This window comes from Leptonychotes weddellii, chromosome 6 (assembly GCF_054177405.1).
Source record: "Leptonychotes weddellii isolate Sample4059 chromosome 6, ASM5417740v2, whole genome shotgun sequence".
Lineage (NCBI taxonomy): Eukaryota > Metazoa > Chordata > Mammalia > Carnivora > Phocidae > Leptonychotes > Leptonychotes weddellii.
In genome coordinates, this window is record NC_138374.1 from 129,793,853 (window position 1) to 129,811,791 (window position 17,939).

Below are 17,939 nucleotides of genomic sequence, written 5' to 3' on the forward strand. Positions count from 1 at the left end.
GCTTGGGAGGCCCGGCCGCGTCCTCTCTTCCTCTCAGGAGAAGAGACCGCAGTTCACGACTAAAGACTGGGGAAGAGTAGCTAGGACAGGGCTGAGGAACGGAGCGTTTCGAGGGGGCCGCGATACGCGGCGCCTCCACCCCTAAGCGGCGCGTACTGCCGCCTCGGTAGCTGTCATGGCGGCCCGGACCACGTGACCCCGGCTCAGCGCAGGCCTGGTTGCCCTTGCTCTGGTTCGGCAGCCCTGGCTCTCCGCCTCCCTCCCTTTCTAGTTTGTGGACTCGGACATTCCCTTTCTTCCCTTAGGAGGACTGCTACACAGATTTCCGAGAAATCCGGTAAGTTTGTCATGAGAATGGGCGTTTCCCAGTAACACCCCTACCCCTGGCGTTATCCTGGAGTCCCAAGCGATAGGGTCACCCCCCCACACCCTTTTACACGCGTTTTACAGTCTCCATAGACTCCCGGATAGTGTCCAAAAAAGTCTCCTTCTAATGCCTTGAAACAAACGAAAGAAAATGCATGTTGGCCCTGCGAATCGATCGTATTAACAGCTAGACTCGCCGAATCCCCTTGCCCGCGTCTCCACTGGCAACCGGGGATCTTACAAGCTAAACGGGGGTTTGTTCTGCCGTCGTCGGCCCGTCTCTCCCGGGTGGAAAGTATCGGCTTTCCACGAAAATGCCTGTTCGGATGAGGGGGTTCCTAGGCTTGGCGCCTGCGCAAGGCCGCCGCGCGCCGCCTCCAGGGGTCGGGGCTCGGGAGGAAGAGGTTGGGTGCTAAACAGGAAGTGGGCGCTCCAAACTCGGGGGTGGCTCCCAGGTAGGTTCGTGGGGGGCCCGGGGCCTGGCGAGTGGGGGAACTCTTTCACTAATCGGAGGCAGGGGAGGTGGCAGCTTCGACCAGACCGTGGTGCTGGTGGCTCTCAGGGCACCCTTGCACCTGCGGGTGGGTGTGTCGCTGTTCTCGCCACCCTCCGAATTCCTGAAAACAGGAATGGCAGGTCTTAGAAAGGGGCAAGATGGGGCCGGGGCGGAGAGTACAGTACTTACCCTCTTCGTTCCTGAAGCCAGGATACACGGAACTGTGGACATTTTCATCCAGGAAGTGGAAATCCACCTGAAAAGGGTATTGGTAGAAAATTTGCTGTCCCAAAATCGAGTGTATGGTGTGCCATTATCTCCAGAAGGCTTGATTTATATGCACGTAGAAGCTGTATTAATTTACTTGTTATAAAGTTGGTTTACATGGATGTTTAGAAGATTATATATATTCTTAGAAGAACTTGTTAAATGTTTTGAGCCGTAAGTGAACTTGCTCAGTTTTCCATTGCGTATACAGTGCATTGAATATCTGGTGCTCTCCCAAATCGGTTTTGTCGGAAATAGGTGAATATTTTAAGGGAGGTGCTGCAGGAGGTGTTTCTTACACGGTGCAGCCCACGGTTGTTGTTTCTTTCCCCAGTAAGAAAATTCGATCAACAACATTGTATAATGCCTTTAAGTTAATTAAACCTTATCAGGCTTTCTTGACTGTGATTTCCCGGAATCTAGTTGCCACATTTAAGTGTTCTGCTGGGCCTTCCTGTATTCGCATTTTCTACCTAAGGACTATTAGGCAAGTGACATGCTTTTTTTTTTTTTTGTAAGATTTATTTATTTGAGAGAGACTGTATGCAGGGGGAGAGAGAGAATCCTAAACAGGTTCCATGTTCAGTGCAGAGCCCAACTCAGGGCTGGATCTTAGGATCCTGAGATCATGACCTGAGTGGAAACCAAGAGTAGTACACTTTAACCAACTGAGCCACCCAGGCACCCTTGGGACTATTTTTTAAGTTGGCATTTCACTTAGATAGGTTTTCAGATATTTTGGGTTTATAGGATAGAAATTATTAATTGAGTATCATGTTTTTTTATTCATGAAAATTCTGATTTTTATTACTGTTCTGTGGAAAGTATATTTATTATAGAAACACATGCTGTGACCAGTTAATTGGCATCAGCAATACTGTGTTGGAAATACAGTTAATTTAAAACCTATTTATTTCAAGTAACCTTAGTTTAAATGAGGGTCATTATTTGTACGTGTGTATGTCTCATATATATACAAACACACACACACATATATATTTTAAAAATGTATACATATATCCTTAGTAAACTTAATTTTTATACTATTTACATTATTAAATGTTTTATTTTTATTTTTTATACAGTTTCCTTTTTTGTTTATAGGAAACAGCTGGAGAAAATGACACACTGGTTTCATAGGAACCCGTTAAAAGCCACAGCTCCTGTCGCTTTTAACTACTATGGTGTAGCCGCTGGCCCTGCTGCTTCAAAAATTTGCAGGTTAGTTTTAGTCAAACTCAGCAAGTACTGATTGAGCCACTTTTGGATACAAGGTACTATTTTAGATTTCATGGGAAATACAGAAGTAACACCTTGCCCTACCCTTAGACTCTTTGTAAACTTACAAATGACCTGTGAAGAGTGAAATAATAGATTATAAAGTTTGGCAGTCATCTAGGCTGCAGTCCTTAATTTTAGATCAGTGAGTCCCAGAGAGGCTAAAACAATCACAATAAGAGTTAAGCTATATATTACAACAGTACAAGAGACTTCACAAAGCTGTATATGGATATTGTTAATTAGCCAGATAGTAAATTCATGGAGTTGTGAGCAGGGAGAGATCTCAGTAATCTGGAATAGGCTTTAGAGTGTTCATATAGGAGAAAGGACTTGAGTTGGAGTTTAAATAAATTGTATGGCTCAGTTCAGGAGTTGGCAAACTGTCCTGCAGATTTGGCCCACTGCCTATTTTTATAAAGTTTTATTAGAACACAGCCATGTCACCTCACCCCATTTATTTATATATTGTCTCTGGCTGCCTTTGGCTGCTTTCCTGTACAGCAGCAGAGTGGAGTAGTATCAGTGGAGACTTTCTGAACCACAAAACCTAAAATATTTTTCAGGCTCTTTATGGAAAAGGTTTGCTAATACTTGATTTAGATTTTAAGAAGTGATAGAAGAAAATCATTTCTGTCAGGAAAACCTTTATTCTAGGGGTAGTGAGTAGAGCAGTTTGGAACAAAAGAGATATATGCAAGAGATATTTCAAAAGAGGAGTCAACTGGTCAGAGTGTCTAATTTGCTCTGGGAAGTTGAAAAGGATTCAGTCTATATGAATAGATGATTTAGATGATCAAGACCTTGATGGTACCAGTAATGGAAAATTGAGAGTGTTGCTGCTTTTTGTGGAAAGAAGTAACGAGCAAAAGATAGGAAAGCTGGCTTATTTATCTAGATCAGAGGTCATCAGACTTTCTCTGTGAAGAGCTGAGTAGTAAACATTTTAGGCTTTGTGGGGCTATATACAGCTGCTGTTGCATATTCTTCTTTGTTCATTTTACAAAAACAAGCTGAGAGCTGTACAAAAACAAATTATAGGTTTGTTTGCTAACCCCTGATCTTACACTCGTAGAGATTGGTCCCGGCTTAATTGTTATATCCATAGCATTGGGCAAGTCTCTTAACTTCTTTGGGTCTTATTTTTCATTTATAAAATGAACAGTCTAAAATAGATATTTCTAAGGTACATTTTTCCTGAAATTCCGTAATTTTAAGGTGAATATAACTTTATACAGTTGGGTTGCAGGTGATTGAGTGCCTACCCAGAAATAGCAACTTATTTGAGCCTAGGATAGGCCTTAAGAATTCAGCCTTGTTTCTGGTCCGGGAATTACTCTTGCCTAGCTTCTACTTAAATAACTCAACAATGACAAATTCATAAGGTAGCCCATCCCATTCTGGTCATCTGTATGTAATTGTTGGTATGTACTTTCTTGGAAATAAGCCTTCATGGAACTTGTGCCAGTGAGTAAACATTCCATTCAGACCATTTAAAATTAGGTCTGAGCTTTCTTCTAAACATCACTGCTTCATTATAGGCCTTGTACATCTTAAAACATTTGAAATGTTAGTATTCTTTTATTCAGCAAAGTATGTGCTTTGTCCTAGGCATCTACTAAGTTCTGGATATACAGTCCCTAGTCTCTCGGTGCTAACAATTGAAGTGTAGTCTTTCATTAGTCATTTATATGCAAGTGTCTTCAGTCATTGTCCCTGCGGTATGATTTCTGAACCCTCATTAAGCAAGTTACCTTCTGAAATTAGATGTGGAATTGGAACCCGGCCAAGGTAGAGCTGATGATGTAGATCTCAGATTGTATGTAAAATTGTTAAGACCTCAAAAGAGAGAAAGGCGGAAAGCCAAAGACTATAAACATTTTTAGGAACTTTTAGAGATAAGAGGATATCCAGGAAGATTTAGTGTTAGTGGAATACAGGGAGAAGAGACTTTCAAGAAGGAAATGGTGGATCTGCAACATTTATTGCTGCAGAGAAGTAAAGGAGAATGGAGACCAGGGAGCAGTTTTAAAATGAGTAGTGGCCACATGTTCTCACACACTCTTGATGTGTATGTTGAATTATAGGATGCAATTTAAAAATAGGGTTTCCTACTTAATAAGATATATTGATATAATGTCACGTTTTGAAATTTTAAGGAGATACTAAAACTGCATAAGCATGTTAAATTTCCATTTTTCAGAAAACTTTTATTGTGAACTGGTCTGTTTAATTTACTCATTCTTAATTTCTTTCTCCCATTTTGCATGCTTGTGTTTATTTGATTTTTTTTTAAATTGAAACTTGCTGTATATTTTTATTACACAATTGTATCCATGATTTGCCTCTTCGGTTGGGCTGAGTTTATTTTAGTACAACTTGTAAAACAGTTGTTATTAGAAATTTCACTTACCCCAGTGTTAGTCCTAATTAAGTTTATTCCTGTATACTCTTAGTAATACCTTAGAGGAAGTGTATGGGTGTGCATTATTTTAAAGCTTTTTACAGTTGAAACTTTAAGCCACTTTTACATAGATTCATCATAATGCAGCTTATTTAATTTTACTGTTTCTGTCTCATATAAGTGACTTGAGATCATCCAGAGCACGACTGCTTGAACTCTTCACTGATTTGAGCTGTAATCCAGAAATGATGAAGAATGCATCAGATTCCTATTTTTCACTGTTACAAGGTTAGTTATTTATGGGAACTTCAGAGTTTTTAAAAAACAACTTTGCAGAAATTCACATTTAATTCTTAGACTTTACAAATTTGAATAGGTTAGTCTTCTAGTCTGTATTCTTTGATATACTTGAGTTTCAGAAACGTTGAGAATGTCAGGATGGTATTGGTCCCTCTAACATTTTGAAAATTAAATGTGTACATATTTCATATTATGTTACCTTAGAAGAAGGTGTGAGGTATGGGGCGGGGAGAGGGGCTAGGAGTTTTCTTCAGATATCTGGATAAGTCATTATCTGAAAAAATTTCTAAACATAATACTTGATATTTCTTCTAAAACTGAAATGCTGTACCTTTTTACAGGTTTCATAAATTCATTGGATGAATCTACCCAAGAAAGCAAGTTACGATATATTCAAAATTTCAAATGGACTGATACATTACAAGGACAGGTTCCAAGGTAGGCAAGCTAACAGTACAAAACGGAAGCCATTTTTGTAACTATTTAGCCAGTGGTTAACCCATAGCCTCTGTTTTTGAAGAAATAGAATATAGATCTGATCAGCATTTTCTCTTATCAGGTAATTAGTTAAAAACATTTGACCTAAACTCTTAATGCATTCTGTTAAGTAAAAATACAATTTATTTCTCCTGGACCAAATCTGTTTCTGAGATAATCAATACAAATATTAACCAGACTTGAACACTCTTGGCTTTATTAATTATATGCAAAGAACAGTTTGGAAATTTGGAATCCAAATCTATCTTTTAGTCTTTGCCTGCCTTCAAGGAGAGCCAAAGTTTGCTTTTCACCTAGTTTTCTTTTATGATGGATAGTTCAGATGTCTTTGGTCAGTCTCTTTCTTTCTCTTTGTCCCCAGTTCCACCCCAGCTCCATACTCTCTTGAGCATAGTTTTATTTTCTTCCTAATTTCTCGTCACTGTTTCTGCTCTTTTAAAAAATTTCGCCTCAAAACTTTCTTATCACTCACTTGAAACTAATCAGAAGAGGTCTAGTTACAACAGGAAACATCATAACGGTGCTAAACTTTTATTGAACTTTTTTTTTTTTTTTAACACCATTGTATTATTTAAATGACCATGTATCCGGATCTCCCATTTGCTGTAGAAAGTTGTATAAAGTCAGAAGGGAAGGAAGTGGAGCTTACTGAGAGACCCAGGGCAGGCATTGCAGTGGAAGGGAGTGTGGACTTTGGATTCCTATATATTCAGGTGCAATCTCAGGTCTCTCTGTGAACACCTGCTTCAACTCTGGGTTGGGGTTACAGATATACGGCTTTTGTGAGGAACAAAATAGGCAGATTTATGGTAAGTGACTCAAATAATGCCAGGTGTATAATATTTAGTAAATTGTTAGTTTCCTTCCTTCCTTGGCAATATTGTATGTAGAATTCATAAATTTGGTAGGAAGTTGAGGACTATGGATTCTTTCCAAATTTTAATATTCTGGGATACTAAGGTTTTCCAAGTTCTCGTTTTATGTTTTTTTTTCTATTCTTTCTTTTTTTTTTATGTGACCCCTTTGTACTTCATCTAAAATTAAGGAATGTTTTTCTTCAAAAAGATGTTTTTTAGAGTCAAACCTCTATCGTTATGACATCATGAAACTTTGGCAGATTCTAAAGTGTTTTGTATTACATACATTTGGCACTTTTCCCCACCATGCCAAATTTTGATTACTTGTGACAGCTATTTTCAGCAAGTTTTATGAGACAGTGAAAAATTAGATGATGAAGGCCTTAAGGAATGATACCCGATATTCTCTACATCTGAGATTTTTAAGTTGCTTTATCTTTGATTGCTGTTTATTCAGTAGAAAGTGTGCTGTGAATATATCTGTTCTGAAAAATGCTTTTTCAACTATATACATTCTGACTACTAAGATGTGGTACAGTAGAAATGGAGTGTTTGGGAACAAGGCAGACTGAAATAAATGAAGGCTAAAAAGGGAGACAGTTATTCATGAGACTTTATATAAATTAGCAAACTATCTTATTTAAAGGTAAACTTATAAATTAGATTGCCTACCAGATTACCAGATATAATTCATTTGAAAGTTCTCAATGCTGAAAAGAATAAACTTTTTTTTTTTAAGATTTTATTTATTTTTCAGAGAGAGCGCCAGAGTGTAGCAGAAGCAGGGGGAGAAGGAGGCTGAGCAGGGAGCCCGATGTGGGACTTGATCCCAGGACCCCGGGATCATGACCTGAGCCGAAGGCAGATGCTTAACTGACTGAGCCACCTGGGCCGCCCCAAGAATAAACTTTTAAACTGTGCATTACAGCTTTTACCGGTGGGGTATCGATGGGCTAAGACTGTTCTTAAGAGGTTTGTTTAGTGCTTTGGCAGCACATACACTAAAATCAGAAAGTGTAGAGATTAGCGTGGCCTCTTTGGCAGGATGACACATGGATTTGTGAAGCATTCCACTAAAAACATAACTCACATGTTTGTGTATTATAACATATTAAACAGGGTAGTATGTAAGTTATTTTTGAATTGTGAATGTTTTATAACACCCCACCTTTTTTTTAATCCAAAAAGTTTCCCTGTTTCCATTCCTTTTATGAGGCAGCAGTTAAATAAAAAATACAGAGTGGAGGGGCACCTGGGTAGCTCAGTCAGTTAAGCATCCAGCTCTTGATTTTGGCTCAGGTTGTGATCTCAGCGTCATGAGATCAAGCCCTGCATTGGGCTCCGTGCTCAGCGGGGAGTCTGCTTGAGATTCTGTGTCCCTCTCCTCTGCCCCTCCCCCCACAAGTGCTTGTGCGCATGCATGTACCGTCTCAAATAAATAAATCTTTAAAAAACACAAAGTGGGACCATGATTCTAGTTTCTTCCCTTTGGGTAATTTTTCTGTATCTTAGTATTATGTGTATAAAATAAGGATGTTCTGTTTTCTTCATCACTTAAGATAAATGAGTAATATATAAATTCAAGTTCTTATCAAAGCAGGAATGATTAAAAATTAGTATTACCGTATTTGCTAAATAAGCTCTTGCCATCCTCTTGGTGTCATGTTTAGTAATAGAATCTGAAGGAAACAAATAAGATGTTTGTAAGACCTTTTTTCTTTGTGGTACACATAATGATTGGCTTGGCATTCAAAGTCTACCCGTTTCACCTCAGCTTGGCTTTTTGACCTCGATTTCTTTTTACAAACCGTGTGCTCCATCACACTAGTTGGGTCACTACTCTCAGAAAAAATGTTTATGCTTTTCTTGTGCTTTAACAGCATCATTCCCTTACCTGGGGTAACCTTCTGCCTCCCCTCTAGCCATCTTTCAAGGCACAATTAGAGACTGTCTCTACCATTAAACCTCCTTTAATCATTCTTGCCTGAAACAATCTCTCTCTGAATTCCATTGTTTTTAAATTGATATAAGAACCACCCACTCCAGAATCAACTGGGTGCTTACTAAAAATATAGATTCTGGGCCCCTCCCAGACTTTGTGATTCTCTGGAGTTGAGTCCCATAATTTGTATTTTTAAAGCTAGTCTATGTACAGTAACCTTTGAGAATCTACTGTTCTCATGTTTACTATTATGGTCATTATTTTTAGTCATTAAACACAGGACTGTTTTCTTCATTTTTCCAGTTAGCATATAGTTGTTTTATAATTTTGAGTTGGATGTACAGTGGGCTTCATATAGCAATGTCTCAGTAATTGACAGAACTTAATGACACCCATGTTTATAATTCTAGTGCCCAGCAGGATGCTGTTTTTGAATTAATTTCCATGGGATTTAATGTAGCTTTATGGTATACCAAATATGCTTCAAGACTGGCTGGAAAAGAAAAGTAAGTCTAAAGGGGAAGGTTGTATACGTATGTGTTATTTTTCAAATATATGGAGATTCATTATTAAAAAGTCTGGGCTATTGATAAAAAATACCGCTTCTGTAAAAGGAAAGGTTGCCTCATAGTATTAGTATTTTAAGTATCGATTATGGAGCCCAATGTTAAAAGGGGAAAAAAATTAATCTTGTCATGAGGAAGGTCTTTCTAAATGAAACCCCAAACCAAGAGAAGGAAAAAATAGAATATTTGACTGCATAAAAGTACCATAAACAAAGTTAAAAAACAAATGACAGATGGTCAAAAAAATTGCGATGCATGTGACAAATTGTTTTTATAATGGAAAGGAAAGGAAAAGATCAAATCATTTGAAAATAAGTGAAGGACATAAACTGGCAGCTCACAGAAAAAGAAATACAAAGATGTGAAAGATGTTTTGAAGGATTCGAGAACTGTTAAATGAAATAAGATGCAATTTTTTTTTCTTTTTTTAAATTTTTTTTTTTTAAGATTTTATTTATTTGCGAGAGAGAGAATGAGAGACAGAGAGCATGAGAGGGAGGAGGGTCAGAGGGAGAAGCAGACTCCCTGCTGAGCAGGGAGCCTGACGTGGGACTCGATCCCGGGACTCCGGGATCATGACCTGAGCCGAAGGCAGTCGCTTAACCAACTGAGCCACCCAGGCGCCCCAAGATGCAATTTTTATAATAGTAAAAATGGGTGTTAGCAATATGAAACTGGCAGCTACCAACTGTGGTGCATCTGACCATGCATATAATACGCAGCCATTTAAACATAAAGTTGAGGGGCGCCCGGCTGGCTCAGTCGGTGGAGCATGTGACTCTTGATCTCAAGTTGTGAGTTCAAGCCCCATGTCGGGGGTAGAGATTACTCAAAAATAAAATATTAAAAAAATAAGTAAAATAAAGTTGAATTATATGTGCTGATGTAAAATTATCTCTAAAGTAATTAGGTGATTAAAACAAGAGTGTATATATGTGTTAAGTGTGTGCATGCATTAAGTGTAGAATATTTTGTGCTTGTTTAATGCACAGAAGATTATCTGGAAGGAACAGCAAGAAGCCTCTGTCCCAACCTATAGACAGGGTCTCCCTTTTTTTCATTTGTAGTGTGTTCTGTGGATAATTTTCATGTGCATTTGCTACTTTTTTAAGAGTCAGATTTTTTTTTTTTGAAGGGAGAAAACTACTGGTGAGAAATACAAATGACTAATTTGGTTTTATGATAATGCATTAGTTGTTGGTTTTAGTACAAGAAACAGGATTCATCCTCTAACTAATGTAACCACTATCTTTAAGCATAACAGAAGATGAAGCAAAAGAAGTCCATCGAAGCCTAAAAATTGCAGCGGGGATTTTTAAACATTTAAAGGTAAAATAATAATAACGATAAAATATATTCCTAATGCTTTAATTCTTGAATAATTTTTCTTTTGGGGAATGGGGAAGGAATTATTTCACTTTGTAAAAAGAACCTGGTATAGATTGTTTTTCTTATGTTGAATACTTTATTGATGATTGCAGCCAATTACAGAAGTTCAGATGTCTTCATTTTAGAAAATCATCAGTGAATTTTGCAGTTAGAAAATTCAAGTTGTAATTCACTGGTTATTTTTGTATCCCTTTGGTAAAGATAAAAAACAAAGCACAAAGATTGACGGTTCTTAGCATTTCTCATTGCGGTCTGTGGCAGTTGCCAGGATAAATCATGATTCTGCAAAACTGAACTTCTGAGGGTATTCTCTGTATCTCCATGAAAAGGCTAGAGGGGCAGTCACTATGCAGTAATTATATTAAATCTCCAGTGATGGAAATTAGGAGAAAGACTGATGTATTTAGCAATCAGGATTACCCCCACCTCATCCTTATTAAACCGCTATTTACTAAACACCTTCCAGAGGCTAATAATAGGTTTTCTCACGGTAAAATAAGATGCTTTTACAGTGATTAAAAACCTACGATCCTGAGTTACCTATAGAATTGTAGACCTCTTGGGGCGCCTGGGTGGCTCAGTCGTTAGGCGTCTGCCTTCGGCTCAGGTCATGATCCCAGGGTCCTGGGATCGAGCCCCGCATCGGGCTCCCTGCTCCGCGGGAAGCCTGCTTCTCCCTCTCCCATTCCCCCTGCTTGTGTTCCCTTTCTCACTGTGTCTCTCTCTCTGTCAAATAAAGAAATAAAATCTTAAAAAAAAAAAAAAAAGAATTGTAGACCTCTTTCTACTCTACAGTTATTAATATAAATGAGTAATTCTAGCTGTCATGCAAAAGAGAACTTTGGTTACTGTTTCAGTTAAACATTTTCTTTTCTTTTTTTAAAGATTTTATTTATTAGAGAGAGACACAGCGAGAGAGGGAACACAAGCAGGGGGAGTGGGAGAGGGAGAAGCAGGCTTCCTGCCCAGCAGGGAGCCCGATGCGGGGCTCGATCCCAGGACCCTGGGATCATGACCTGAGCCGAAGGCAGACGCTTAACGACTGAGCCACCCAGGCGCCCCCAGTTAAACATTTTCTAAGATGAAAATGTAACTTGCATATCTAAGTTATCTATTTTGACCCAAGTTTTGCAGACATGTATGAGAAACTTTAAAAATTTTTAGTATATAGGAGCTTTTGTTCTCTAGAAGCTTAATATCACTCCTTTTTACACAATTTTGGTGCCCTGCATTATTTTTGTTTAGGATTTTTTTTCTTTAAGACATTTTTTAAAAGATTTTATTATCTTTAATTTTAATTTTATTTATTTATTTATTTTGGGTGGGGGAGGAGAGGGGAAGGGCAGAAGGAGAGAGAAACCCAAGCAGACTCCATGCTGGGCCATGGAGCCTGACGGGGCTCGATCTCAGGACTCTGAGATCAGAACCAGAGCTGAAATCAAGAGTCATACACTTAACTGACTGCACCACCCAGGAACCCCAGGATTTTATTTTTAAGTCATCTCTGTACCCAAGGTGGGGCTTGAACTCATAACCCTGAGATCAAGAGGAACATGCTCTACTGGCTGAGCCAGCCAGGCACCCCCTGAATTTCTGATAAATCCCCAAACTGAATGTCTCTTCCATTTTGTTCATCTCTAACAACTGGGCTAAAATAAAATGTGGCTTCTTTGTTGTTTTTCTTTGTCTCTCAGGAAAGTCATATCCCAAAGCTTATTACACCTGCAGAAAAGGGGAGGGATTTAGAGGCACGACTACTAGAAGCTTATGTTGTCCAGTGTCAGGCTGAAGCTCAAGAAGGTATCCTAAATATTGTAAGATTTTTTTTTTTTTTTTTTAGAAATTTCTCTTGGCATCTAATTTTTTTTTTTTTTTAAATCAGAATTAGCTGGATTTGAGTCTCACATTTGAGAGATTTATAGTGAGGAACAATTTCACCTTCAGCATTTGCCTTCATGGATAGTTTAGCAGGAAAAGGCCTTGTAGTTTAAAAAGGATTTTGATGTCATGCCATTTCTGACAACATCAGATTAATTCTGTAACTCCTCTTTTCCCTCTCTACCTTGCTCTTTCCTTTTCTTCTTCCACTGTTTGGCTTGCCTTTAAATCTTCACCTTTCAGTGTCAGGAAATAAATGAAGACTCCAGTAAAACCAATAAAGAAACTTTGTAGGCTTTTTGTTTTTCTTTATTTTAAATTCCAGTGCCCTGGAAGTGTTTGTTCTCCTCTGACATGCTGTTTTGTAGTAGTAATTTTTTGTGATTAGCTAGTAATTGGCTAGTGATTTAAAGAAACAATATCAGAATCAGCAAGCTCAGTGTTTTTGGTTTATGTTTGCATTTTCTGTAAGTTAACTTTTCATGTTAAAATTCTTAACAAACTATTAAAATTCCAAATAGATTGTTGGGCTGTCTTTTGCTGTTATAATTAATTTAATGCAAGTAAACTTAATTACACATTCACTTTATTGTGCTTTGGTTACAGTAACAATTGCTCGAGCAATTGAACTGAAACATGCTCCTGGACTAATTGCTGCACTGGCCTATGAAACTGCCAACTTCTATCAAAAAGCTGGTAAGTTTATAATTCTTTTGTTATATTTTTAGTTTTTAGATTTTCGGATTAAACTCTTGGCTTAACAGGGAATAAGCAAAACAAATAGATTCTCAGATCATTTCATCATTTGCAAAACTGGAATAATACCTGTGTTATTATCTTGTTTCAAAGAATGAGAACTGGGGGCGCCTGGGTGGCTCAGTCGTTAAGCGTCTGCCTTCGGCTCAGATCATGATCCTGGGATCCTGGGATCGAACCCCGCAGCACGCTCCCTGCTCGGCGGGAAGCCTGCTTCTCCCTCTCTCACTCCCCCCTGCATGTGTTCCCTCTCTTGCTGTGTCTCTCTCTGTCAAATAAATAAAATAAAATCTTTAAAAAAAAAAAAAAAGAATGAGAACTGTTAATGCGCTACGTAACTTTTAATGGAAAGGACAGAGCAATCCTTCTTAACCAGTTATATGTAATAATTATACAGGTGTTTTAGTTTTGAAGGTTTTTTTATCTTAATAATAACCTTACAGTTGCTGTCATTAAAGAAACAACTCCAGAGAGTTAGTTAACCTGTAATTTAACTGTTAGCAGGCGTGAAGTTGGGACTCGAACTCAGGTCTTCTCATTAGCCTGTTATTCTTTTCATTCACTTATTTAGGAAACAAGCATTTGTTTCTATTTATGGGATGATTACTATTTTAGTTGCTAGCTATACAAAGATTAATAGAACAGATTCACAGTCTGGTGAAAGAAACAAACACGTAGCCACATTATTATAGCATAAAATAAGATGTTATTACAGCAGTGTAATAAAAACCAAAGGATCTGGGGATGCTAGAGGAGACTGTCTAGGGAAAGGTGGAGTTTAAGCCTGACTTTGAAACATAAACAGAAGTTCTAAGTTTGCTAGGAAACTTTACCATATGGGAAGAGTAGAACGTTCTGTAGTACATACAGAGAGAAGAAATAATTTAGCGTATTCTGGGACCTTTAAACAGATGCCTTAGCTGAAACACAGGGTGAGTGATAGGAGAAAAGGTTAGGGAAGTATGCATGTGTGAGATCCTGAATTGGTTTGAAAGCCTATCTAAGAAGTTTGGTTTTTATTCTGTAGATAACTGAAGCAAATCTGACTGATTGGATTTAAATTTAAGAAAGGTCCCTTAACTGTAAGATGAGAAATGGGCTTGCTAAGTGAAGGACTATTAGGCTGACTCCACAAGTGATTATAGTCTATGGAGGAAGTGATAGAAGCATTGACAAAGACACTGAAGTGGGGAGTGGAAGAGAAATGGATTAGAGAGAAGTTGGCAGGATGTGAATAAGTGTGTTAGGCAAGATTCAGTGCTGCAGTGATGGACCAGTAAGGAAAGTGTCCGTGTTTCTGACTTGGGTGACCACACTACGCATTGCTATGTTACATAATTTTAAGAAAACGGTATAACGGTATGTAATTTGTATTTATCTTGAAGTTCTGTGTTTATCATTATCTTAAACTTGTTATGTTAACCATCAAAAGACGGGCCATGGTATTTAAACAGTCTTATTATGTAGTTAAAATATTATGGGAAAATCACTTTAAAGCAAAGTTTTTTTGGAAAATGTGTAAATGCTTGAGTTTTAGACTTGAATGGCATTCTGCTTTTAGCATCTGAACACATGATCTAAAAGTCTTCTAGTGAATCAGGGTGAAATTATATTTTGCTTTTTAAAATGTAACTTTAGATCATACTTTATCCAGTTTGGAGCCTGCGTATTCTGCTAAATGGAGAAAATATCTTCACTTGAAAATGTGTTTCTACACAGCTTATGTAAGTATTTATAACCTGAAAAACAATGTAAATTACTGTCTTTCCAGCCCCTTGAGTGCTAGGTCTGTCATCTTGTCAGACTTTAATTAGCGTTTTACAAATAACGGACAGCTCTCAACTGTTCACGGACAGTGCAGCCATTGTGAGCTGAAGTGAGTGGAAAGACATTATGCAGAATTGTAGAACTGCGTTATAGCAGTGGAATTACTATTTGAGCGAAACCCACTTTTAATCTGGAACCTTCTGCCTACTTAATGAGAATTCTCTCCTTTCATCTTGTACATTGAAGAAGGTATTTACCGATTCTGATTTTAAGGCATTACACCCAGTATGTCCCCTGGATCTGTGCAGAACCCTTAGTAAGCACTGTTTGAGAAGTTACTTACCAGTCTCTTACACCCACCAACAAACTTACTTGTTTGTTGGTTAGAATGTCATGTGAGAGATAATCAAACACCGTTTTTGGATCCAGGTTGATACTTTATTCCTTATACCTTAAAAATCTGTTTTCAAGAATTTGCAGTCCTGCATTTGATACAGACATTGAAAGAATGAGCATGTCCTACTACAGGCTGATAAAATGTCTCTTGACAACTGTTTAGTCATTAACCTTAGAATCCTCCCTCCCTATCCCTCTGCATTAGCACCGCAATTTCCTTCCTTTATCTGCTGTGCCCGAATTGTAAAAACAGATTTCATTATTCAGAAATACTTTTTGCTGTCAGCCCATAGTTAGAAGGTTAGTGTGGCTCAAAACCTTGACATAATCCCACTTTTTATACTAACAGATTGGGGGGAAGCTTATTGAAGGAAAGAAGTGTAAGGGGTTGCATTGATACTTCTAACAGTGGACAAAGGCGCTCATTCATCTGATGTATATGTAAAATGATAGCAGAAAGCATCATTTGCGGAGAGAATGAATAAAAATTTGTTTCTTTATCAGGCTTACTGTTATCATGGTCAGACTTTGTTGGCTAGTGATAAATGTGGTGAAGCAATCAGGTCTCTCCAAGAAGCAGAAAAATGTAAGTATTCCTGCCAGAATATTAACTCCTTTTTAAAAAACAAATGTTTTATCATAAAAGGAAATAAGCAGTTAAAAGAGATTTTTGGCTGAGTTCATGAAAGAGAATGGGACCAAGTGAGGGAATTGGAGAGAGAGAAACAAAGTTTTAAAAGCCAAAAAACCTGTAGAAAATACCCCCTTTCCCCTTACACTATTACTGATATTACTGTTCTACTAGGTAAGGAGCAGAAAAGTTCCTATCATCTCTGATTCAAAGCCTTTTTAGTATAGTCAATAATTATAATCAAATGATTTTTATACCCCTTTCACATGCAGTTTATGCAAAGGCAGAAGCATTGTGCAAAGAATATGGAGAAACCAAAGGACCCGGACCAACGGTCAAACCTTCAGGACACTTATTCTTTAGGAAACTTGGAAATCTTGTGAAGAATACCCTAGAGAAATGTCAGAGAGAAAATGGATTTATGTGGGTACAGCTCGGTATTATTTTAGTAATATTAGTATAGTATATGTATTTGTAATTATAATGTTTAAATATGTTGTATCAGTAATCTCACAGTTTCTGTTAGTCTCTACCCCCAAAGATTTTATGTCAGATTGCATTTAAGTTTAACTAATTTTGTCTTTAAATTGGTAATAAAGTTCCCTTGTGTTGGACCTGACTTTATTCTGCTTCTGATGATGATATATAAAAGCAGATTTTAAAATTAAACATAAGTTATTAACATATAGCTCACTTACAGTGTCTTAATTTTCTCTTAACTTTGCCTCCCTGCTGTTTCTTCCCCATGTGTTATATATAGCTTCTCTGCTCCCTTTGCATATTCATCTCACTCTGGTTGCAGCTGTCTGTAAAGCAGGGAAATGGATTTTCTGTCAGTCCTGCCTAGTCCTATCAAGCAGTTTTCCATTAAGTCAGCATTGTTCAAACTGTAGATCACCACCTGTGTGGGTTGGGAGAATCAATTTTGTTCCCGCTTTGTCTCTCTACGTCCTTCCCCTTATATTCTGCATCTGGTCACACTGAGCCCTTTTACTTGCTTAAACATGCCTAGTATAACTTCCATCACTTCCTTTGGAAAGCATTTCTGAACCACCCCCGCCCCCCAACATTGGGGTTAATTGCCCCTCTTTCGTGTTCTCATGGTATACAACATCTGTTACGGCTTCAGTTACGATGCATTGTTGTTGACAAGTTTTCCTGACTGTTTCGTCTACTCATTCAAGCTGCATGAGGCAGGAGAATCTTGTCTGTCTTATTCATCATTAAATTGTCTTTTTCTCTCACAGGGCCTTGAACATAGTAGATGCTCAAGTAGTTGATGAATGAAATGAATTGCTTTCTATATTGCTTTTTGCAGTTACTTTCAAAAAATTCCAACAGAAGCTCCACAACTGGAACTCAAAGCAAATTATGGTCTCGTAGAGCCTGTACCTTTTGAATTTCCTCCTACAAGTGTGCACTGGACACCAGACACGCTGGCCGCATTTGATCTCACCAAAAGACCCAAGGATGACAGTGTACGAGATTGGCTTTCTTCCATTTGTTCACAAAAGTTCAAAAAGAGAATTCAGAATTAGCATTTTGGTATTTTTCTCTACTTAAGTAGATCTATACATTTGTCTAAATATTAAATTAGCTAACTGCAGTGTTTGGTGTAATGTGTGTTGTCGAACTCTCTCAGAGATAAGATCTCTAGGCCTTAATTATCTTCTGATTTCCTACATAATTGAGTCGTTTTTGAACACATTATCTTGCCTTTCTGTAGTTTATCAGAGATGCTTTTAAGAAGAGTGTGGGAGAAGAGGTCTAAAACAGATGGCTTGTCCATGTTTATATTGCTATAGCAATACTTTGTTTTTGATTTAGCATATCGCAGGGTATTTGAAGATTTGATCTAATTTCAACATTCCATGAAATCATCCAGGGGTAAAATAAGACTGCTTTTATTCATTTATATCTAAGTACGTCTAGGTGTACTAAATCAAGTAGTAGATTAAGTGCAAAATTTGAGGCTTGACTGCCAAAAGAGGAGGGGTCTGAAAAAAAGGGAATGGGAATTAATTTCCAGCCATAGCTCCTTCCTTGAAATGTTTTTATGTAATTTCATTTCTTAAAAGTCTAAGGTGGAAAAGATATAGTGTTTGTTTTCCAAATAATTAGTTTACAGTTAACAGTTAACACTGTGTT

General features: G+C 37.8%; 1 protein-coding gene across 8 annotated transcripts; it reads left to right on the top strand.

The window, feature by feature from the left end:
• The first annotated feature begins 112 nt into the window (after window positions 1-112).
• Window positions 113-17,898, top strand: BROX (BRO1 domain and CAAX motif containing). 8 transcript variants are annotated; one of them, XM_081825213.1, is made up of 12 exons: window positions 113-337; window positions 2,234-2,350; window positions 4,993-5,099; window positions 5,453-5,549; window positions 8,819-8,914; window positions 10,231-10,303; window positions 12,058-12,163; window positions 12,848-12,937; window positions 14,636-14,721; window positions 15,665-15,746; window positions 16,064-16,214; window positions 17,110-17,898. In XM_081825213.1, the coding sequence occupies exons 2-12, from the start codon at window positions 2,250-2,252 to the stop codon at window positions 17,327-17,329; spliced, it is 1,209 nt and encodes a 402-aa protein (XP_081681339.1). In that variant the 5' UTR covers window positions 113-337; window positions 2,234-2,249; the 3' UTR covers window positions 17,330-17,898. The 8 variants fall into 8 exon arrangements, with proteins under 8 accessions (XP_081681339.1, XP_081681343.1, XP_081681337.1 ...); XM_081825217.1 differs by having other exon boundaries at window positions 2,241-2,350; XM_081825211.1 differs by having other exon boundaries at window positions 2,215-2,350; window positions 17,110-17,897.
• Window positions 17,899-17,939: the final 41 nt, after the last annotated feature.